This window comes from Osmia bicornis, chromosome 1 (genome assembly GCF_907164935.1).
Source record: "Osmia bicornis bicornis chromosome 1, iOsmBic2.1, whole genome shotgun sequence".
In the NCBI taxonomy this organism is placed as follows: Eukaryota; Metazoa; Arthropoda; class Insecta; order Hymenoptera; family Megachilidae; genus Osmia; species Osmia bicornis.
This window is the reverse complement of record NC_060216.1, coordinates 16,315,373-16,338,311: the sequence shown is the minus strand read 5'-3', so window position 1 is coordinate 16,338,311 and position 22,939 is coordinate 16,315,373. Positions and strand designations below refer to the sequence as shown.

The following is a 22,939-nucleotide window of genomic DNA, read 5'->3' as shown; positions in this document are numbered from 1 at the left end:
ATTCTTAAAATAGAACACTATCAGAAAAAAGTAATGGTAGGATTTGAATATTCTTTATTTAATTGATGATCTTTGTTATAAATGTTTTTAAAATTTTACACAGGTAAACTGACGTGTTCACGGTTACTATTCAAGGTTTATACTGCACCTTGAAAACACACTAACTTGTACCACGATAGTGCTTTAAACTAACGTTACTTCGAGTTTCATAGTTTTAGATTATCCACCGTTATAAATGCTACATTAACTTTGATAACTGCATCCGGACCAAATATTTTCTCGGCTATGTACATTCTATGCTTAACTCTATCTATATGTTTATTTTGTACAAGAGATAACGCTGTTTCATACTAACGCTTTGATATTTATCAATTAATCCTTGAACAATATTTTCGCATCACTTTTTATTTATGTACAAGTAATTAATTTACGCTTTAATTCATTAATTAAATTCAACAATTGCGTACGTTTTAACTGTGACAATCTTTTAACTTCACTGCAGTCACATCCCCCTACTCTCCCAGTTTTCAGAACATATTGTACAATTACATCTGTTAAACACAGTACATAAATTCCACAGTCATATCCATTGTCCTGCTGAGGACAATCAGCTTCCACAAATTTTCCATTAAGATTATTTTCATTAAGAATGCAACTCATTATATTTTTTGCAAATTTTGAAGCAATGCTACTATTGAAACCTTTTGATGAATCAAAATGATAACATGTTTTCTCCTGTTTGGAATATACTAATAAGCTCCAGTGTGATCCTCCTGCAGCATCTTTTTTGTCACAATTATTCAAAGGAAAAATTATACATTTGGAGTTTGAAACATTAACAGGATCCAAGAATATGGAATATTGAGATGGATCTGTCATTTTTAGTAACTGTGTTAATTCTGGGCTTATGAAATAGAATTCTTTTTCGCCAGTTCCATTGTATCTTTGGTCTAGATATTCAAAGTAGAATCCTATTATAACATCGTTCAGCCAATGTGTTCCTTGAAGTAATGCAACATCACTAGCTCTGAGTAGACAGTCATAATAGCTGAGAACAATTTCATCTGAATGACTTTTTGCCATTTTATTATATGTATACAACTAGATTTCCTGGAACCTGAAAATCAATATTTAAAGTCAATTAGAGTAACATATTTATTTACAGGGGATTTAGGATTAAAATATTTTTGTACACAATAAATAACAATTGAAATGACTGATACTCTTAATTCATATTACTTACATTTTAAACAATCTTTAAAAATTATTCAGTATATTCTTAAATAAGTATTTTAGTACTCATATGAATAATTTGACCCTTTTATTTGTAAACATTCATAATATCATCATTAATAATTTTTTTCTGTTATTATTAATTATTTCTTTAATAGAACTCAAAACATTTCTCATTCACTTTCTAATAATTATAAATCCAAATTTATACGTAATTTAAATAGGAAATTATATGTCATATGTGGCAATTTTTTGAGGTTATTTACATTATCAAATTAAGGTTATAGATATAGGATATGTCCAGGCTGGTGACACAGTCGCAAAGAATGATGAATCTATATGAAATAGTAAGTAGAAAATGTAGAGTAATATCTTTTTATACGAGGTTCTGTTGCTGATTAAGTTGATATTAAAGACTGATCGAAATTCGTGTATTTTGAAAAGACCGCCATAAATTAAAATCTTTAAAATTCGATCGTATTGCCATCTATACAAAAAAGGCGTAAACTACTCAACGAGTTACCGATCGATTTTTTTGTTTCTAATAAATAGTTTGCGCCATTTTTGTATAGATGGCAATAGGATCGAATTAAAAAAATTTTAATTTATGGCGGTCTTTTTAAAATACACAAATTTCAATCAATCTTAATAAGCCTTTACTCGTTATTCTATAAAAAATTCCAAGTTCAACTATGCTAAAAATGTATTTCGTTTGCTTTTAATTATTCTAGTTTTATTATATATTGTTTTATACATAAGAAATGTGATAATAATATAATTCAAATCATAATTAATATTTCTGAAATATACAACCATTTTTTATTACAGGTATGATATTCATATAAATGATTAAACTCTTATGTTTCTATATGTATATTTTTAGTACTTATTGATTATAATTCACGTATGATCTTATAAATTTTAAAATAATACTATGCTCTTTAAAAAATCTATGAATAAAAAAAAACTAAGTAATATCTCCAAAAAATAATACATCATCTAATTGTAAGTGTAAGCATCTAGAACTCTTCTAAAAACTTCTAAAAATTCTACCAAGTGGCAGTAGAGCTCATAATATCATCATAATTTTTATAAATAAAACAAATTCATATCAGTAGAAACATTACTTTTAATTATTAGTATTATTACAATAAATGTTAAATAAAGTGCTCATCACTTATGAACCATGCTTGTCCAGCAAGCTCTCTTTTAGTTATTGTTTAATAATTTGCATGATAAGGAATTTAACAATAGCTCATACCTTTTTATGATAAGTTTGGTGGTAACATAAAATGTTTATAATCGTGTAATACTAAGGCAGCAATATTAAGGGACTTTAGAACACCTATTTCTTTATCAGCTGTTTATTATTTTGAAGAAATATATATAAACGAAAAGAAATTTACTGTCCTATGATACATAATTATTTAAACACAAAATAATTCTGTATATTGTACAAACTTATCTATAGAATTCTTTAATATTATTATATGTTAATTAAAGTACCTTTACAATATTCAATGGTTGCAGGATGTTTCAAGAAATATTAATCACATAAAAACAATGTAACATGTTATTTTTTAGCAAATAAATTAAAGACACTATTTTTAAATACATATAAAATTTTAGCTGATATTACATAATAAAAGGTAAAAATTGGTCTGAAACTCTTTGATCCTTTTTAATCCACGTACTAAAACTAATCTTTATAGATGTATGTATGTATGTAGTGTGATTCCATCCATTATCTGAATGAAAATTGTTAATATAAACTGTACATTGAAATCAATATGATTAAAATGACAATGAAGAATAGTAATATACCTTTTGTTAGAAGGATTAATGTATCTTCACAAATTATGTTTGTGAATTAAATACTTAAAAATGCCACCTAAATAAACATTGAAGACGATATTACAAACTTTTTGTGTACATAATATCTTAAATTAATGTTGCAAACGAATGAAATATTTCTTGATCACCCTATACATACTCATAAAATTTTTGTAAGATGATGGTATATATATTATTAATATTTACTTACATTTCTCCATCGTATTAAAACAGTAACAACATATATTCCTAAAATATCCAAGTCCGTTTGAATGTCATCCGTTTTGTTGTTCTCACAAACTGATTCACTAATAAGAAATCTTCACTTTGCACTTCTTTTTTCTACTTATATATCACATTGTACAATGTTAATAATAGCAACATATACATGACAAGTTAGTAACAAAAATGTACTGAAAATGTATCTAAGCACATACCAATCAGGAATGAATTTCTCGAAATTGAAGAGTTTCAAGAGTTTCAAGGATTGAGAAATTTCAACCCAGCCCTATAATTAATTAAAAATTTATCAACTTCGGAATTTGTATACAACACTGAACTGTTCCCGCGAAACGTTTAATTATAAATCATGGCAATACATCAAGATAGTTTTAAATGTGTGATACGAATGACCTTCACAAATAATTATATTTTTGACATTCGAGTACTTTACTGCCACCTAGTGAAGTTATAAATTTGAAACGAAATTTTTCGAAGTGAACCTAACGTAAGAGAAGACCCTAAAGGAATCGTAAAAATTGCTCGTCGTCAGAAATGTGCAAAGAATTACTTTCATCACTTTATCGTTCAGATAACTAGCGGAACTGTGGCACTTAATTCGACATTAAATGTCGGCCACGTAAATACTGTGTCTGTAAACATATTTGCAGTCCATGCGCAGACACAATAAACATGGAGAAAATATGGGACAAAATTCAGCACAGTGCAATCTTTTTTGTTTCTGAGCTGACATGGCACTACCCCACACACGAAGTACTCATTCACACTTTTAAATCCTGTTATTTCTTTTTTTTTTTTTTTCGTAATATTTAAATATGAACATTCATAATTCAGCTATCAAGTGTATTAAATAACAATAATGGAAATGGCTAATGTTCTAAGTCTGCTTTACACAGTCGAGCTCAAGGTATTTGGTCTGAATCATATGATCTTTAACAATGATTGCATCTATTCCGTTTCAAATTGCAACTATTCCATTTTAGACTGCAACTAAAATTCATGCAAAATTGGTAGTCCCAAGTATCCACGCTAGTACCCAGTATTTGCTTTATACACTTTGTAGTTTGTAAAAAGGCTGTTACTTAGTAAATGCAGCAAATACAGCCCAGAGAACTGGATTAGCATTAGGTTTAGCAGCTTCCGCTTCAAAGTCGAGGTCTAATAATGTCCGTACTCGTCGCATTGCTACCTCATAATCATCGTCAGACAATGGTGCAAATGCGTTTTCTAAAACGTCAGCTGCATGAGCTAGGATAACTAACGCTAAGGTTCGCCTGTCCATACGGCCGGCATCATTGACCCAACGACTTAATACAGCTTCTTGAATCTGAAAATATAAACGGAAACGTGTGTAAAAGGCATGAAGCAGGATTCAAACAATCTAATCACGTTTCACGCATGTTCTCACATAGATACGACTACATTCATAAACTGAGATAAGATAAAATATAGACAGTAATTACAAAACATTATAAAACATTACAAAACACACGATTTACCTTTTTTACAAGACGACTTTTGGCAAGGTTGTCAGTAAGAGGATGGGTTGTCATATCAAAGAGTAAGAAATTCTGTTTCTCAGTTGTTAAAACACCTTTTTCTACAAGATTTTTGGCTAATCTTTCTCTAACATTTTTCAACTGGTATCTTAATTTTAAAGGATTCCACGTCTCCCCTGAATCAATTTGAATTAATAGTAACAAAACAAAGCAGGTATGATGTTTCCAAAGTACCTAAATATCAACTAACCGCTGAGATATTCAATCCAACTAGGAACAGTTTCAGGTGGATCGGTTTCTTTTAAGTGTTTCAAAGCTTCATCTAATAATACATCCCCGGTAGGAGCATCATTTTTTAGCAGGAGTTTCCTGACTAACAAACCCTTCTTACGCATACCAGCCTTCTCCAACTCTACCCGCCCACGAAATCCCAGTTCTGCCAGAATACAACCACGTAGTCCAGAACTTATGCAATCATTCCAGAAGGAAGTGTATCCCTGTAAAACAATGTATACTTCAAAAATATATTATTGAAGAATTAAAGGAAGACAGAAGAGTGGTGCAAACAAACCTCCTTGTCCTTCAAACCAAGTAAGAGAACCTCCTCCATAAGTGTCAATCTGGTTTCTTTGTCGGAATCGTCGTCGATAGTCGGGTTCGAATTAAGATCCTTTTGCATGGAAGAGTCTGTATCCGTATGGCCAGATAATTTATCATTGTGACCAATATCGTTTGAGCCATCCTGGCCTAGTCCACTACTACTACTGCTGTTAACCACACGTCTACGTTGTACTAATCCGTCAGTGCGATTCATCATTCACTTTTGTCGCAATTATAATCGCGTGTCAAATACGCCACCGTGTTAATATTTCCGTGGAATAATTAGGCGTGTAGTCAGCCGTAGTTAAAGCAAGCCAGCGACATGTATCGAGTAGTACACACTATACTGTTGACGTTTCGACCGATACGACATATCTTTCCAAGATGGCCAAATCTCTACAGTACGTCGTTATTTTATTTTAACGATACTGTCCGCATTTATTACTCGATCTAGAACAATGAACAGGTCCCAGCGCGTTATATACACCACTATTGTTCTCAATGTAGTGCGTTGTTTCGGCACTGATGTTTTCAGAAAGAAATCTATGGCAATTGAATCGGGAAATTGTCGAGGCTGGAACGCGAATCGGGTACCATGTTACTTAGAAGAGAGAGCTCTCTTCGTTGGTAGTTTTACTGCGATCGTCGCGCCAATTCGCAACAATTTCGCGCGAACGTTTCAAAAACATCCGATGATGCGATTGCTGAAAATTTTCGTTCATTTTACTGATAGATAAGCGTGTATTTTTGTAGCTTCTTACAAATTTGTAAACATACCTCAGCGGATATTTTAAGAACAGTTAAGTGGCTTTATCAGTTCAGTGTATCGTTATTAGATAGCCTATTAATAATATTCTATGGTAACGTCTTAAAAATGTTATTTTTATTCTAATTTACCATGAATTATTGTATGCATTTTGTTTCCATTATTTCATCAAACAATTGTAATGGTGCAGTGTACAATGAACCAGCATACAATTACGTGACGCGCTACGTTCAAAGGCTGCTCCATTTCGCAGAAGTCAGTTTTTCTTTATCATAATGATTCCGTTGAAATATTTGTCAAATAACGGAATAATCTAACCCGGATATAAGATTGGAATCTTTTCCTATTGTAATCAATATAGCCGCTTAATTATCTTTAAGTAGAAAGAATCCACGCGATAGAAGCTACTAATATTTGAATGGAAGATTCATTCTATCTTTTCCACGTCTTTATTAGAAATTCTAATCAGATATTACTTTACAGTTCAGTACCTGGTGCATCCATGGGACAAACCGTGATCACGATATTGCTTGATAGCACCCTGGCGAATGATAACCGGGCGATAACGTTAATGTTCGGTAATCTTATCGTGGAAGATTTTTACATGCAAAATATGACAAAGAAAAGATGTCGGAGGCAAAGTAACGATCAATTTTTATCGCTCTTGAACAATGGAGCGAAACGAAAATTACAGTTCAGACTTTGCCTGGAGAAACATTAAGTTTTACAGTTAAACCACGCACGTGTCCTCGAAAGTAGCAATAAAGTGATACTTGTACTCGTGTAAAATGTTTAGTATTTCAGCGAGGTGAGGATAATCACTGTTTTATCGGGGTCACTGACATCATGGCCGATCGTTGCGTACACTGATATTGAGCTTAATGACCGTTTCCCGCCGTTCAATGTCAACTATTCAATGCCGGTGGCCACATTTGCATGTACTACAGGGCCAGAGCTGCAACTATCAAACGGTGTCTCTTAACAGATTCACAATTTCAATCGTGCAACCGAGAAATCTCGAACAGCACTATCATTGAAATGTCAAACATTTTTTCTCACGCGCCTTTCCCTCTGCAACAGTTACAACAATTCTCCTTTCCCGCTCAATGTCAATTCCACGCCTAATCTGCATAACTTACGAATCTCTGGAACACAGACGAAGGTGAAGACAGTGACATTCCAGATCACTCGTGATCGTTCGAAACATATGGCATCGATGAAAATCGATTACTTTCCAAATATTTCGAGCAAAGAATTTCGAAAATTCTTTAATGCGACGGATAACTTTCTTATCGTGTTTTCGCAAATCGATCGGTCACCGAGCCACGAAAACAAAGATAGTCTCTGTAGAATTTCTATTTGCACAGTGTAAAATAAAAAAGGTAAAGAGACGGTAGGATGGAGAGGGAGCGAAAGAGAAGGTCGGAATCGAGGCTGTCGGTGAAGGCGCAACGAGAGGTACGTTCAGTCGTACGGACCCGGTCGGTCGGTCGGTCTGAAACAGTACTCGTTGCTCTGTCAGGTCTTCGATCGTGATACTTTTCACTGTTAATTGTGAAAATCCATCTTCGATAACGGATGCAAGGATGATTCGGTGCCAGAGTTATTGATTGTGCATCGATATTACGCGAGGACAGGTAGTCAGGTGAGTCTGGTTAAAGGAAAGAGAATTTCTAAAAGAGATAAGGTGGAGTGTTATCAAATTAACGACGCGTTAAATTGTGAATATCGTTGAATTTCAACAGCTGTTTAAATATGTCAAGTGATCGATACGTATCGAATGATTTGCGAAATGTTTTGCACACTTTCGGGCACGTGTACGAATCTGACCGAGCGGAATTTCATTCTCGAGCTTGTGAATCGCAAACTTCCCTGCAACTTGGTCTCACAAAAGGGAAACCATGGGAAGTATCGCGTAATCCTATTATCCGTAATTAACCGGAGCTTCGAAGACGCCACTTTAACGATGTGAACCACTTGTTCCGACGCTGATTCAAATTCGATTATGGTTGTCAGCATAACAGCTGATCGGGTGCTCGGTTTTGGTAAACAATTACTTGCACCTTGCAAAGCTAACCGTGATTGCATACTGATCTCATCGTGACTAATCCATCTCGGCAAACATAAGGATTATACTTGTTCCAGAAGAGGAAAAATTTAAATGTCACTGAATGTGAATTAATTACACCTTGGTTGTTTGGTAATTATGTAGAATCTGAAAAACAAAAGAAAAAATATTACACAAAACCCAAAATTTGCATTTGAAAGTAGACTTACGCAATGTCCAAAACTATTTTCAACCCGTGAATATGTTATTAACATATGAAAAGATTCACTCTTTTTCAGAGTTCTCTTTAATTATGAAATTAACGGTTTTAATTCGCCTTTATCTAATTATTAATTCCTTACGTAATGGTTTGAATTAGTAATCGTCGTTGACGAGGAAAAATTGATAAAACATTACGGCAATTAAGCAGCTTGCGTTATCTCGTTATCTCGAACAAATTGCGTATAGATGGTAATTTTTCGAACACCCTGTATAGAAACTGACTACCATCTAATTACAAGGAATTTAATCAACTAACTAAGAGGATTGATGATCGTTGTCTCAAGCGATTCGTCTTAGTCAACGAGCCGCGTACTTTCATAAATTGATTCGTTCACGTGAAATTATTCGAAGCTACTGTTAAAACAGTCTCCTCTTTTTCCTGAGAGAGTTGCAGAGGAACGGGCCACTGTAAATCCGAACTGTTCGTAGTGTTACATTCCTAAGATGACTCAGGTGTGCCTCACAGTCGCCAAGTCCGATAGAAGCCTTCTGCTTGTTAACGAGTACCCGGTGACCAGCTCGTTTCTTAACATTTCCTTGAATTTCTACCTTTGTCCTAAGATTTGACGCTTTCTAAATGAATGATCATTTAGAAATATTAATAAACGAGGAAGCGTGGAATATTTCAAGCTTTCTAGGTGTAACTAACGAGCTATTTCATATGAAATATATCTCCTTACATCACAGTTGTTAGTGTATAAAATAGAAAATTCCTCTATTTAAATTTCACGCGTCGACGGTGGCCACGATTTCACGCGGAAAAAATTACAGAAAATGATCCGGCGATTATTGGAGCGAGCTGGTTTCGGGCTTTCGAGTGAAAGTGCCTTTGCATTCTTCGAGTCGAATACCACGTTGCATCCAAGTGTACGTTTGTAAATAATATTTAGTCGATTCAAATGTATCAGAATTATTTTCTACAGCGTTAATGTTTCTCCTTTGGAGAAACTATTCTGCTGCGTCAGGATAGCAGACAAAAATTACTGGACAATATCGCGCACGTAGCTATTTGCGAAACGACATTAATTATGCGGCACGTGAAACAGGTATTGGCGGGGCTCTTGCACTCCTTGTATTCAGACTTTCACTCGAAGTTCGATCAAATATTGACCAAAGTATTTGTAGAGATCTTAGTGTCCATTGGTATAACTAAAATTATTCGATGGGGTCGGTCTCCTGGCTTTATTAATAATATTTCATTTTTAGAATATTAGAATACTAGAATTTTGGAGATATATTCATTGAATATGTGTAATTTGGAAATTTTGAATTTAAAAATCTGAAAATTTTAACAGTTTACAATTTTTTAATTCTAAAACCTTAAAATATTGAGGGGACCAGTACCCTATGTTTGGGGAGGCCTCTAGTTACGCTAATGGAACTGTCGAAAATGAATACTTTTCCTGGCTCGCATTCCAGCATTTCGCGTTTAAAGTACCAGTTTAGTATCTTGATCGTCACGGTAGAATAAAGCGAACATTATATCCACGCGTGTTAGGCGCCCGAGTGTCTCTAAAACCCTTTCTTCCAGTTGGATAGTAATCCAGCTGACAGATATCAGAACAGCCTCGAGCCGATAGGGAAGGCCGTCTACGCGTATGAATTTCGTGGACCGGTCCATCAGGTTGCGTAATTGGACGAGAAAGTAGCTACAAGAAGTACATAGCTGCTTTAGAGACTCTGAAGACGCGTGCATTTTTCACAGTTCATTCATTTCTCTAGTTACACGGCAGGGAATTAGCGGACGCCTACTGTATGGATCGCCTACTTCGGGTACCATCTGCCCGGGGCTAAGGCTTAACCCGGTAACCAGCAACGACTTTTCATGATCCTCGTGTTCGACCTGAATCGCTATCCGCATGGTCATTTCTACGGCCGACATTCGGCGCATTGATATTCAACATGGTTGGAAAATCTTGTTTCGTATTCTTTACAAACGGGTCTGGCTACTGTTCACCTGAATGGTGTTCTAATTACAGAAACTGACATGGCCACAATTCGCCGCGTTAATACAGATAAAAAAAAATAGCACCATCGAGTGTTCATCCAACGCGAAACTTTCTCAGTAGATTTTCTCAGATTCTATTCGTTCCCAGATTGAGTCATCCCAGGTGATTACGTAAAGAGATGACTGAAATATCATATGGTCGATCCTGGTGTTAATGAGGATACTTAAGTAGCTTCCAGTTTCATCCTTCCGTGGTCTGGTTCTGATTAGGACGGCATCGCTCCTTCGTTCATTCATAAAAATCCAGCTCCGGAGACGCTGGGTGTCCTGATTCTCGCTCAGAGATGAATGAAACTAGACACCTTTCAACGATCGACACCTCTGTCGTTCAAGGATTCTCTTTCGACCTATCTCGTTTCTGGTTCATACGATATTCCATTGGATGACCGCGAGAAAAATCGTAACTGTCTGTCTTCTGCAGACGTGAGAAAACGCTAGTTAGACGATTGTGTCTGCTACTGGTTGCTTAGCTTTTCGATTTATGAGTTAGGATGGTGGCAGGATTCACACCTACGAACAGAGAGCTTTGAATAGAAGTTCCCAGGTGTAGTGCGTGGAAAAGACCAAGGACGAGGATCGTTCGGCAGGAAGAGGAGCGATTAGAAGAAGGAGCGGTTAAACCGGAAAGTCGAGCGTGGCCAGGAGAGAGCCCGAAGCAAAACGAACCACGCAGCCAGTTCTCGGGCCAACCATGATTACCAGCGTAATTGCTCGCGTCGTACGTATCCAACTTCCGGTCGTCAGCTCTTCAGAAAGGGATGCGTGGTCCAGGGATGGCGCGTGTCCTTGCGCGTGCCTCCAAAGCCGGATTACTCCGTCTTAACTACACTCTGCTCGATTGTTCGTTGCGATCCACGACCAGCCATTTTGTGTTGAAGATATTAACAAGGATCCTGTGTGGTTATTTTCTATAAAGCTTAAGCTTTGTTTTAATGTATCACAAGTGTCATTTCGAAGAACTTTTCTGTCATTAAGATCACATCAAATTTTACATTTAGAAATATGGTAGTCTTCTCTTCTTTTTATCTTATTTTGCTTAATCTTAGAGATAACAATGAAGCGCTGTCACCTCCATTTTTATCAAATTTCAGACTTTAATTTGATATATCGCAAGTACCATTTTGCAAAAGTTTTCTGTCACGAATTCACGTCAGACTCGAATGAGATTTTTAACCTTCGCAGAGCTCCTTAAGTAGTTCCTGTCGACGCTGGTCAGACTCCATAAAATGAATCACTTGAAAATTATTCCGAATACGTGATTTCACGGAACGGTAGGATTCAGATGAACACGATTCTAAGAACGGTCATTGCAATAAGTAAACGGTTTAATGGTATCAAGGTACGTTTTCTTAATAGATGATAAAAATATGACCGGTAAGTTGCGTACCAAGACAGCTTTCCGATACCTATATCTCTTATAACCAGTTCTCTGAGAAGATGCGATCGTTACATCCGGTCGTTCTCCATGAACTCTGAGGAAAGTCAAGCGGCTAAGCGGAATATGTCCTTGCACGCTTTTGACGTTCCACTCCCTCCGTAGAATAATTCAAAAATGGTTAACGCGCGAACGAACGCTATTGGTTGACAAGAATAGCGTAATAAACGTGGATAATTACGGAACCAATCGGTTATACGAGAGGAAACAATGGGAGACGAGAAATAGGCAAAACTCCATCGTCCAAGCGGTTTCTTCTGGTTAATTCGTTTTGAAAGCCCATCAATATTCCCGTGGCACTTGCACAACGTGTACACACCAAGAGAAACGAGTATCCGTCGTCGAAGCGTAGAAAGCATTAAACCGAAAAGTCACGTACCGCGTAAACACGCATACGTTTTGATGCGACCTTTCGATTCTTCAAAACGTCAACCGAGGTCGACTGAAACGAATCCATCACCGTTACCTGCCCATCTGAACGAAAGGATTAAAGGAAACGCTAGATTGTTTCTTTTTCTATAGATGGATTGGAAAGTCTGAAGGAAAGTGAAATGCAGGAAAACACTTTTTCAGCGGAATGAATTAAGATAATTGATGTTTGAACGATGAGCTTGGAATATTTTCAGGTGAAAATATTTTAATTGCATAGGAAAATGATTTACTTGATCCTCGGACGGCGGACTATGAAAATTTCCCTTAAAAGTTATGAAACCCTTTCGATCAAAGGACTCGTGAGTTACTCGGTGTACATACAACGTGATTATTCACCTCTGTTGCAACTATCTTTGATAAAGATATACCACGTTCATGGTAACTCGACGGCCTCAAATTGTCTTTCTTGGGATCACGTTCAGAATGGAGAAAGGGTTGTCCAATGATCGGCCTTGAGCCTCCGTCCTTTACGCACACAAATACCTCTGGGTATATGCATAAATGTCAACTACAGGCTCTATTTTGATATCACACGTTATGATGCATCAACTTAAAGCTTAAACCTTAAGAAAAATGATTGTATAAAGGTTTCCTTAATATTCTTAATAGAGAATGACTGGTAGCGGATCGCAACGAACAATAAATCAGACTATGATTCAGCGGGTTATAACGAAGTTTCACGAATAAATCTGCCATTTCATCTGCAACAATTTACCTATAAACCAGTGTATTAAACGGATAAGAGAAATCGAGCAAGAATATTCTGTGCCAAAATATTTCAGATGCCTGCACGTTCGCGATTAGCATAATCACTGGAAGCTGTGTAAACCGCGCGAGGCTAGTTTTACAACTTTATCGTGGATTTCGGTCCTATGAATATTCATAGGCCTCCACGTGGAAGAAAGTATGTATACGGGTGGAAAGCACGCAGGCTCGTTTGCAATTTTACAACATTGGAAAGGAATAAAAAATTCCTGATCTCTAAATGAACGCATCAAAGTCCTAATTTCTATTCTTATTTTCCTAGTAGAGAAAGGTACACTTTTTGTGATTTCTCCTGTACAAGTACCTAACCGAGGAACGCACACACTGGCGAGCGATGCCGAGGGCATAGTTACACGGCTATTCGAGCGAGGAATGCCTGGCATGTCGCTCTCGTCAAATGGCCAGAAAATAAAAGGACTAGCACGGCCGCGGCCTTGATAGAAGCTTCCCTACCACGATTCTTAAGGGGTCAGCTACCACCAAAGGGTCAGCTTCCTCGGAAATAGCAAATAGTAGTTCTACTTTGAAATATTTGCAACCGCGTCCGTTAATTGACCGAACCAAGTCTCCGGTTCACCTTGCCTACGTCCTTGACGAAGCTTCCTCAGGGCCTATGCTGAAAACTCGCCTAGGAGCCTCGAGTTTGCACCTGCCTTCTCCTTATCGGAGCTCTGGCTCGATCGGAAACGAAGCAGGAATCGATACGAGAGGTCGGTGTACTCGGAACAACGCTGGTTAGAGTCCAGGAACGATAGAAATCGTTTGAACGTGCCTGGTACTGCTTCCTTGTTTGGATAGTACGTTTAAATGATCCCCACTGTACACCAATTAATTCTTAAATATTTTCTATCATTAGCATACACTGCACAATGATCGCCATTTGTTGTCGAAGAAACAGAGACTCGTGGCTCCTACGGTATGCCGGATTGATTATTATCCATCTAACTCCTGAATTCCACGAATTAACTGTGTTTGGGTTCAAACGATCTGGCTAGATCAAAGAGCCCCGAGGAATGCTGCGCCTTTCGTTCGATACTGTAATTACTGATATCATTGAACCGAACTGTTTCCCTGTAACATAAATTATCCATTCAATTGCCTCGTTACGTAACAATCAAACCTGGAAAGATTTTGTAGACTGACACACTCGTTATTCTAATATTTTAAGATTGTAAGGTTTCAGCATTCCAAAATTCCGGAATTTTAAAATGTCTAAAGAACCTGCCCCCCCCCCCCTCAAAAAAAAATCCTAGTATCAGTAAAGAGGACTGGTTGACTGAAAAGCTCTGTTTGGACTTAGATACGGAGGATAGGTTGAAAGGTGCTACGTACGGGCGACGTTAATTGCTGACAACGCGTATTTCCGAGTTCGAATAAAGCGAGGCTCGTTTAGATTGCACGGTCAGTTAACTTCTTGCCCCCGTCAACCGGTCTCTTTACGTCGCGATGCTTCGTGAATTCTGGAATACCGTGGCTGGAAAGGAGATCAGCTAATCCGCTTCGGCTGCCTACTTTTTTCCCTCCGCTTGGCTATGCGGTTGAATAGTTTCCAAGTGAAATATGCCAAGTCCGGTTCAACGTGACTTCAGCTACCAAACTTTGGTCTCTGTGAAATAGTGAGCAGTAAGGATACGTATCGAATAAAATTCCTAGAGGATTTTTCAAAGGTTCCGCTACTATGCTTGAAGAAGAATCCTTCGGTGAGGTTACAATACCTAGGAAGCGGAGTTACGAGCCGGTAGCCATACCCTTGCGAATGTTTTATGAGCACTCGAAGAATGTCGTGCACACCAGTCACGTTTCGTTTTACATTTCGGCCGTTCTCTGGAATTTTCTGCAACACACAAACAGTAAATTTTCAGTTCAATTTAAAAATAGAGCATTCCTCGAATCTGGAATACTTCGACTGGACAATATTTTCTCGGTGTTATACAAAGACGGATAAAAATAGTACACTGTTTCATTTATATCCTCTCTGTTTTTGCAATACATTTCTTTTTTTATTCTCTTGGTAAATTCTTCAGCCTCCAAGAGATAAATATACTATTCGACTGGAATGGTGGATATCTTTCTGAGGGATGGACCCTATTTCCGGTGGTGGAATGAAAATAAAGCATTGAATTATTTTCCAAATATTCTTCATCATCGAGATTGTCCTTGAAACATAGCGACCCGCCCTCGCGTTCTCGTAAACACTTCAGGCTCTCTTACGACTCGTAATTTTCACGATATTAAACCTGAATCAGGAGGAGTTATTTGTAACGTCGAGCTCTAACCCGTGGTGCACGAATGCAATTGCAGCGCGCATCGGTGCACCGTGGTCTCCTTAAATGTGTATTTCGCATGTCGCGTGTAACGCTGGGACCAGGAATGATAAACGGCCACGAGCAGCTTGCTGGAACAAGCTTTAATCGCATACCAAAGTCAGCGTGACGCTGCAGGATTTGATAAACAAATTTCTAACGTTACTCAATCGAGACAAATAAAATGTAATTGACTTCCGAGTTTCATGCTATCCGTTGAATAATTAATTACGATCTCGTTGCTACTTTGTTCATTAATTCGTCGTCACACCCAGAACCAATTAACCTCGCGGTGCGCTTCGTTAAATCACTCCCGCGGTTGTTTCCAGCCACGATACCATCTTCCAAGTAATTAGGCTCGTTACGTTAAAAATTTTGTTAGACATCATCAAATGTCATTGCCAAGAGGTTATCATGTGTTAGAAAGAAAAATTTGAAAAGTCACCATTTTTGGAAGATGGTTTAAGAAATCGGAAAATTCAGATATATTTTAATGCGATTAATATATGTATTACGTATACTGATATGTTCTGGAGAGCCCTTTAAAATCAGGAACTCGCATGCAGTCTGTCCGGTACCATTTGACCCACTTTCTCATACCGAACGTATGACTAATCGTTTAATACTTGGACAAAAGTTTGAACTATTATTAAATTATTTTCGTTTGTAAGCAGTAAACTGCACTGCTAGATTTATGGGTCACGGTCGGACGAAAGAGAAGCGCAGCTCGTATTTCGTGCGTATAATTTCAAGAAGAAGAAAAAGTTTGTCTCGCGATGCACGTGCACCAGGTAATAAGATAGCCTCTTCTTCTAGTAAAAGGCATCTGGAAAAATCGCGTGCAATTTAAACGTGGAGCGATAATTCGCACCTCGTGCCAGGCTTGAGGCGAAGCCAAGGTTTACGACCACGGCTCCATAGCCATGGAAATGCACTTACGTGGATGATGCGCGTGCAAGGATACGCGATTTCCGTGAATGGAAAATAAGATAAGGCTTGTTGGAAATGGCCCTAAAATCTAAAGAAAAAAATTTCTTTCGTGATAGGTGTACATAACTTTTGCTGACTTTTATAAATATTGATTTAGTGAAATTTTCCAAGGGAATTTCTACCTCAAATCATGCTGGCGTGAAAGTAGTTTGCGATCGGCATTCCACGGACGACCCGTCCCAAAAGACTCGAGTTTGTACGCAACTTGCACACTCTCTGTGTGTCCGTGCAACGAGCGTTGTCCAGTAAGTGGGTCGCTTTGTGGTACCAGCCTGAAGGGATTCGTGGATAACTGGTGTTAGACGTCGCCGTTGGCGTTGCTGATGAAATAGACGCATTCTGCAATATTTCTTAATGGGAATGCAGTAAATTAATATCTTCGATCAATTAAAAAGGAATTTTTATTGCAGAGCAATTAAAATTTTCTAGTTGTCAAGTTTCAAAATTTTCAAATCACCAAAGTGCCAATTTCCAAGTTTTTAAATTGTCAACTTCCCAAATTTTCAAATTACTAAATTTCGAAAGATAAAAAATCTGAAATAGCAGCAAGGAATTCTGTTTTTATCGCGTGCATTTGATTGCGAAACAAATTGCCTGGCAGGCAGTCGTTAGAATCTTATTTTAAAGAACAGGAAAGTGTAGCACTTGGTGTTAGAAGTTAGTATGATGAAATAGCTCGTAAGATCTATAGATCGAGGCCAATTACCCGGTAGTAGGTTTACTTTGTCAAAAGAAAGTCTAAGCGATACTTGCTACTGGTAGTACCATCATGGATACTCTTTGGATACTTTCTACTTTCATCCATCACCTTATCAATGCCTCGGTGCTATTTAATTCTTTTGTAGATTGACAAATACGACGAATGGATTTTATGAAAATGCGATTTTGATTACGTGCAACTCTTGTGATTTATCCGTGTTCTTGATGGAATTATAGTTATGCAATGAAATAACTTTCACGTTAGTAATAAAGTGTTTAATTTATAGTGAAGGGGGAACTGGCCCTTCTAAGATTCTAATTAAGATTCTAAGATTCTAAGGTTCTGAAGTTCCAAAATTTAAAAATTCTAAAATTGTGAGGTTCTAGGATTCCAATATTTAAAAATTCCAAAGCTAAGCCATTTGGCCCTCTCCAAAAACCGTACTTAAGCCAATGAATACATCGTTGTGCATTAAACGGTCTAAAGGTGACCCAAGAATCTTCTCTATCCAAATGATCCCACAATGGCTGAGAGAAAACAAACGAACCATGATCTCTGAGTTTCCCATGGTCTCGCGTTACGTGTCGAGCGTGGAAAGCATCGTCTGTGACGCGAAGAATCCCGTTTCCACGAGCCGGTCGCATAATGGAGATGATTAATACATCGCGGCTCGGTTATGCAAGGTGTTAATGCATCGATTATGTACATACACGTAGTCACGAGCGCATCGTGGACAGAAGAAGAAGAAGAAGTAGAAGAAGAAGAGGAGGAAGAAGAAGAAGAAGAAGAAGAAGAAGAAGAAGAGAAGGGAAGGGAGACGACTTTCTCTGATGCAAATATCTGTGCCAACGGCACATTTCCAACGACCAGCTCCCACGACGTCCGCTTTTCACTTTTCATTCAGACCACCGGCCATCGCGTTGGATCCCTGAATCCATCGTCATCGAGGATCACCTACAAGTTCATGGTCGTCAACTCATCAGGGTACAATCCACGATCCTCCAATCCATTTTCTCCGTTTTCATATTTTCCTCAATTCCTCGAGTTTAACGAATCGTAAACTCGTTAAAGAATTCTTCATAAATAACAGAAATGCTTGACGGAGTAAATAAGTGGCACACGCATATATGTTTCTTCCTGTTTCCAAGCATCATCGAGAATAATGACATTTCCGATCACCGTCTCGGTGACAGGATAATCGGGTTCCGTTGAGCAGAAACTATCACGCGGAAAAAGCATGATGGACTCGGAGAAACCGTTAAAGCCGAAGCTATTATATTCCCGGGTTTAAATTACGGTTTCTACGGGGAGCAGATGAACGGTAACGCCTTCGGATGGTCCGATGGTCCATGGCAGAAAAAAGATGGGTTTATTGGCAACGGTATCCAATGCGAAGAACGGAAAGATTTCATCGAGATTCTGCACCGTTTTTTTTCCCCTACACGCGCGATTCCGACTGGCGCGGCGCCGGAGATTTTAACGAGCGCACAAGCGGTATCCTCGCATGGATCGTTTAAGTATGGGCTTCATTTACAAGAATAAATCTTGGATGGTGTCATTAAAGAATGATACTGTTTCTGTTATCGTTTTAATGTAATGCGTCAAAGCTGAATTCTCCATTCATAAACATTTCTAGAGATAAAATATTGTACAGTTGAGGGTATGGTGGGCTTCCTCTTCCTCGGGCTTTCTTCAGTCTAATTTGATCGTACAAAGGCCAATTAAATATTATTATTATTATTTTTAATTTTAATTGTTTGTAACTTCTCTTTTTCCTAGGAAAGTCTACTTTGCTCGATACTGTACATAATCACAAACGTGAGGAAATACTCAAGGTTGTCTGTTTATGAATTATTTGTACATTTTTCACGTTCTCCACGTCATTTGGCGCTACAAAAAATGACCTCGGTTCTATCGCCATTCACTGCAACTGTAAACAGTTTCACTTTTACAAAATTATTCGAATGGATTTTCTTTTTTTATTTCAGAAATGCGTTGGTTTCGTGGCCACGCCGAGGCACCGAGACTCTTGAGCCTAAGTCCTCTTCAAGTCGATGAAGACCTTGACGGAGCATCTTACCACTTCCATGCAACGTCTCGGTACAGAGGTAAGAATCCGTGAGAGTCTACCGATACAATTGCCACACGATGGTACAAAAAACAGGATGCGACGTCAACTTTTACAATTGTAATTAGCCGCTGGGTAGAGTTCAAAAGTGATACTGTGTTTTCTCAGATTTTTTGGGTCGTGTAGCGACCAATGAATCTCTCTGATCATTCGTTCTGTTTGCTTTCGAAAGCGAAGAAACTTCGCGAAGCATCGTTGACTCCGCGAGAGTCGACTTTTATGAAGAATTATGGTGGTCTACGAATTGGAAAAAAAAGATTGCGATTAATTCAGCGAATAAATATGACGGGACGCTTTGTAAACAGATACATTCATCTTGGAAACATTGTGAATGATTTTTAAAATATTTTTTGTTTCAAATTTTTAGTAAATCTTTGAGAATAGTGTTGTGGTAATGCAATAGGTATTCTAGTTTTGAAAATATCATGCGCCTTCACTGAAAAACCACAATGTTAGTCAACGCACTTCTATGAACGATTGCGATAACATCGTTGCGGTTTTTGGTGCGAAACGCCATAATAAATACCAGGAAACGTTGACCCGAGACTTCTATATTTATGACAATTGTTTCATTTGCAGTGATTCTCGCGTAATGAATTTTTGTAATTTTGTAATTTTTGAATTTTTGAATCTTGGAGGCTTAAAATTTTAGAATAATGATGCAACTAATTCATATCTGGGGGTGGGGGGCTTAAAATTTGAGTTCACTCAAGCATACATATATTTTTGTTTTCTCTCACCAGCGAAGAAATTCACACACAGTCCAATTACTTCCGACTTCCTGTTCTTCGTGTGACTATTTTCACTATCACTCGAGTAACGTACTCATGAATTGCTCATACGGGATGTCCTGGCTTACACACATCCGTCTGGAGCCTTCCCCGTGCTCATATAGCGTCATCATTTTCGTCTCGGCCCTCATTACCAGTCGAACTTTCGCTTGGAAGATGAGGAGTCATTCAATTTTTAATATCATTTTCACAGACATGTCCCCGGTGCGATGGGCTCGCCGGAAGTCGTCAAGTTCCGAGTCGGAGCGGAACTGCTACAACGTGCAGACGTCGCAAGTGACAACGGAACGGACTCCCACGAAGAAAGACAAGAAGAGAATCCAAGAAGAAAGACGAAGGATATGTGAAAAGCGTAATCCTCTTCTTGATCGTGTGAAGAATACAAGACTAAGCTTCTTCAAGGACCGGGATTCCGACGATGACGAACAGGAAGATGATGAAGAGGAAGAAGAAGACCCTGAGAAGATGCAGTTTCGTTCCATGTGCGAATTGGATCAGAATGATCTAACGAGAAACGAATTTCGCAGGTCTGTTTGTGAATCAGATCTGAAGGACATCATCGAAGAAGAAAAGACTCAAGCTAAAAGAAAAAAACGGTCGAAATCTCAAAGCAGATTGCCTTATAGGAAACACCATGAAGAACGCTTCTCCTTCCTAAACTTCCGACCTTCACCAGGTCAAAAAGCAGCATTATCAAAAGACCGCATCATGGAAATGGATACCAATCAATATAATCGTAAATGGAGGAAGAGTAAAGAGTTCCAGGATCACCAAACACCTAAAACACCCATGGACCACGACCCTGAAGTGTCCACAAGTGTAGAGGACCCAGCATTTAAAGATGGTTCTCAGTTTGACAGCATAACACCTTCCAGCTGCCTGGCAGCCAAGTTTAGGGCGATGCAGGACAGATACTTGAAGAGTTCCACCAGCAAACTCATCGCCAAGATCTACAAAAAGGACGTGAAGGACAGGGAGCGAAGAAGACTGAGGAGTTTTTCATATGGGACCTTGCCAGGCCTCGAAGAACTCAGGACGAATCCTTTGTACGAAGAGCAGGACCAGGATGACAATGATTCTGGCATCCTGGACAATGATTCCGCCACCAGCTCCCTGCTGGATGACAGGTGTAGTAGTAGTGCTTCCGGGTTGTTGACTGGTCTCAACGACTCCTTGAACTCACCTCCTCAGCTACCACCTAGAAAGCCTTCCTCCTCCATCGTGGACGTGGAGAGGACAGCCAGGCTCTTCTCCAGTCTGGATATGTACTGCAGCAGGAACGAAGGGAGGGGCTGCAAGAGGGACATGTCCAGGATAAGTTCTCTGGAGGATTCTACGAGTCAGATTTGCCAGGCTGCGAACAGTGAGCTGATTGGTCGAGAAGACTCCAAGTCCCCCGACAGGAAGTCTCCTGACTCGATGGCATCAGAGGGTTCCCGGCTCGCTGTAGTCAGGAGCAGGTCCTACGCCACGGAGACGATAGTGGTGAAGCTCCCTAGGGGAGATTCTGATCAGTGTCTAGGAATTTTTATCGCGAAAACTGCCGAATCGAGTCCTGGATACCTTGTGGCCCACGTAGTTCCAAATGGCCTGGCAGATAAGGAGGGTACCTTGAGGATAGGAGATGAGATCCTGATAGTAAATGGCAAAAGGCTGCGAGGACTCAGCATGGTGGAGGCCAGGAGGATCCTCGGAAGTGGCAGTGGACCTGGGGACGTTGACATAGTGGTCTCCAGATACACTGCTATGGATCAATCCCCGAAGAAGCTGACAGAGAGCAGCGTGGATTATGAAAACGTTCATATGGAAAATGGACATGGTACTATTGTGGAAAATTCACCGAGGTCACGCTTCAGGAAGCGCCAAAGTAAACATCTTCGTGATAAGAAGGAGTGCAATAGATCCAGCTCCACAGAGAAGACTTTTGTGAACGTTGATAATAGTGGATCGCAAAGTGTTTCGAATTTCTGCACGTTACCGAGGAGGCCGAGAAGCACTGTCTCCACATTCATGACGGTGGTGTTCCAAAAGGGTCCTGGGCGGAAGTCCTTGGGTTTCACCATCGTGGGGGGAAGCGACAGTCCTAAAGGAAGCATCGGTGAGTTAATGTTAATTTTAATAAGTTGTTATTATTGATGATTCGTGTTTGTTACAGGTATCTTTATAAAATCGGTATTGCCAGGAGGGCAAGCCGCTGAAGATGGCCGTTTGCGTGCTGGTGACGAGATTTTGGCAGTGAATGGCCACGTTTGCCACGACTTGACCCACAGAAAAGCTGTCCAGCTTTTCCGGAATATTAAGACCGGACCTGTTGCCTTGCACCTTTGTAGACGGGTTAAGAACAAGGAATTACAGTGCGTATAGTAGACTTGCATTTTCTAACAATTTCATGACACAAAAGTATTGCAAAATGGTACTTATGATACATCAATTTGTAAAAAAAATTTGAAATTTTTTAAATAGCTATTTTACATAACTGCACCGTCTAGTGTCGATGGGAGGAACTAAAAATAAAGATATATTTTGCGCGCCCTATCGGCAAAATAAAAAAGCTCATTTTTGACACTAGATGGCGCCACGCATTCTTCTAAATCTTCAAAGTTGATTTATTAAAAAATGAGGCCTTGTACGAAAAAATGTTACTCTATATTTTTGACTTACTTTTTCATTTCAAAGGGAATGTGATAAACAGGATAACGTTTTATTATACATTTTATTTAATAATGTGTTCCAGGACAACGAAGGCCAAGTCGTGCGCAGACCTATTACTTGTCGACGCTTGAAGAAATGTATAAAAAAGAAGAAACCCCAGATCGTTGTAAAAATAATTTCGGGACCTGTACATACTGTAAATTTGTAAAATTTCTTTGAAATAAACTGATTATTT

At 38.6% G+C, this 22,939-nt stretch overlaps 3 protein-coding genes across 4 annotated transcripts; 1 reads left to right on the top strand and 2 right to left on the bottom strand.

Moving 5' to 3' along the window:
* Positions 1 to 34: 34 nt before the first annotated feature.
* Positions 35 to 3,363, bottom strand: LOC114871836 (sentrin-specific protease 8-like). 2 transcript variants are annotated; one of them, XM_029178305.2, is made up of 3 exons: positions 3,278 to 3,363; positions 1,244 to 1,568; positions 35 to 1,117 (listed from the first exon to the last, which is right to left on the bottom strand). In XM_029178305.2, the coding sequence occupies exon 3, from the start codon at positions 1,081 to 1,083 to the stop codon at positions 409 to 411; it is 675 nt and encodes a 224-aa protein (XP_029034138.1). In that variant the 5' UTR covers positions 1,084 to 1,117; positions 1,244 to 1,568; positions 3,278 to 3,363; the 3' UTR covers positions 35 to 408. The 2 variants fall into 2 exon arrangements, with proteins under 2 accessions (XP_029034138.1, XP_029034139.1); XM_029178306.2 differs by lacking the exon at positions 1,244 to 1,568.
* On the bottom strand, positions 2,345 to 6,015 carry LOC114871835 (Golgi phosphoprotein 3 homolog sauron). Its single transcript, XM_029178304.2, has 4 exons — positions 5,377 to 6,015; positions 5,056 to 5,302; positions 4,806 to 4,981; positions 2,345 to 4,633 (listed from the first exon to the last, which is right to left on the bottom strand). Exons 1-4 carry the CDS (start codon positions 5,620 to 5,622, stop codon positions 4,385 to 4,387), a joined length of 918 nt encoding a protein of 305 aa, XP_029034137.1. The 5' UTR covers positions 5,623 to 6,015; the 3' UTR covers positions 2,345 to 4,384.
* Positions 6,016 to 7,625: 1,610 nt separating this feature from the next.
* LOC114871882 lies at positions 7,626 to 22,910 on the top strand. Its single transcript, XM_029178437.2, has 5 exons — positions 7,626 to 7,816; positions 19,122 to 19,241; positions 20,246 to 22,150; positions 22,208 to 22,406; positions 22,787 to 22,910. The coding sequence occupies exons 2-5, from the start codon at positions 19,124 to 19,126 to the stop codon at positions 22,833 to 22,835; spliced, it is 2,271 nt and encodes a 756-aa protein (XP_029034270.2). The 5' UTR covers positions 7,626 to 7,816; positions 19,122 to 19,123; the 3' UTR covers positions 22,836 to 22,910.
* The last annotated feature ends 29 nt before the right edge of the window (positions 22,911 to 22,939 follow it).

Bases quoted from the DNA above. Each gene is read 5' to 3' on its own strand.
- LOC114871836 (XM_029178305.2), bottom strand. From the start codon at position 1,083: ATGGCAAAAAGTCATTCAGATGAAATTGTTCTCAGCTATTATGACTGT.
- LOC114871835 (XM_029178304.2), bottom strand. From the start codon at position 5,622: ATGATGAATCGCACTGACGGATTAGTACAACGTAGACGTGTGGTTAAC. The intron at 5,303-5,376 runs GTTTGTTTGCAC...ATTGTTTTACAG, and splicing joins TTGGTTTGAAGGACAAGGAG to GGATACACTTCCTTCTGGAA. The intron at 4,982-5,055 runs GTTAGTTGATAT...AAATTGATTCAG, and splicing joins TTGGATTGAATATCTCAGCG to GGGAGACGTGGAATCCTTTA.
- LOC114871882 (XM_029178437.2), top strand. From the start codon at position 19,124: ATGCGTTGGTTTCGTGGCCACGCCGAGGCACCGAGACTCTTGAGCCTA. The intron at 19,242-20,245 runs GTAAGAATCCGT...TCATTTTCACAG, and splicing joins TGCAACGTCTCGGTACAGAG to ACATGTCCCCGGTGCGATGG. The intron at 22,407-22,786 runs GTGCGTATAGTA...AATGTGTTCCAG, and splicing joins GTTAAGAACAAGGAATTACA to GACAACGAAGGCCAAGTCGT.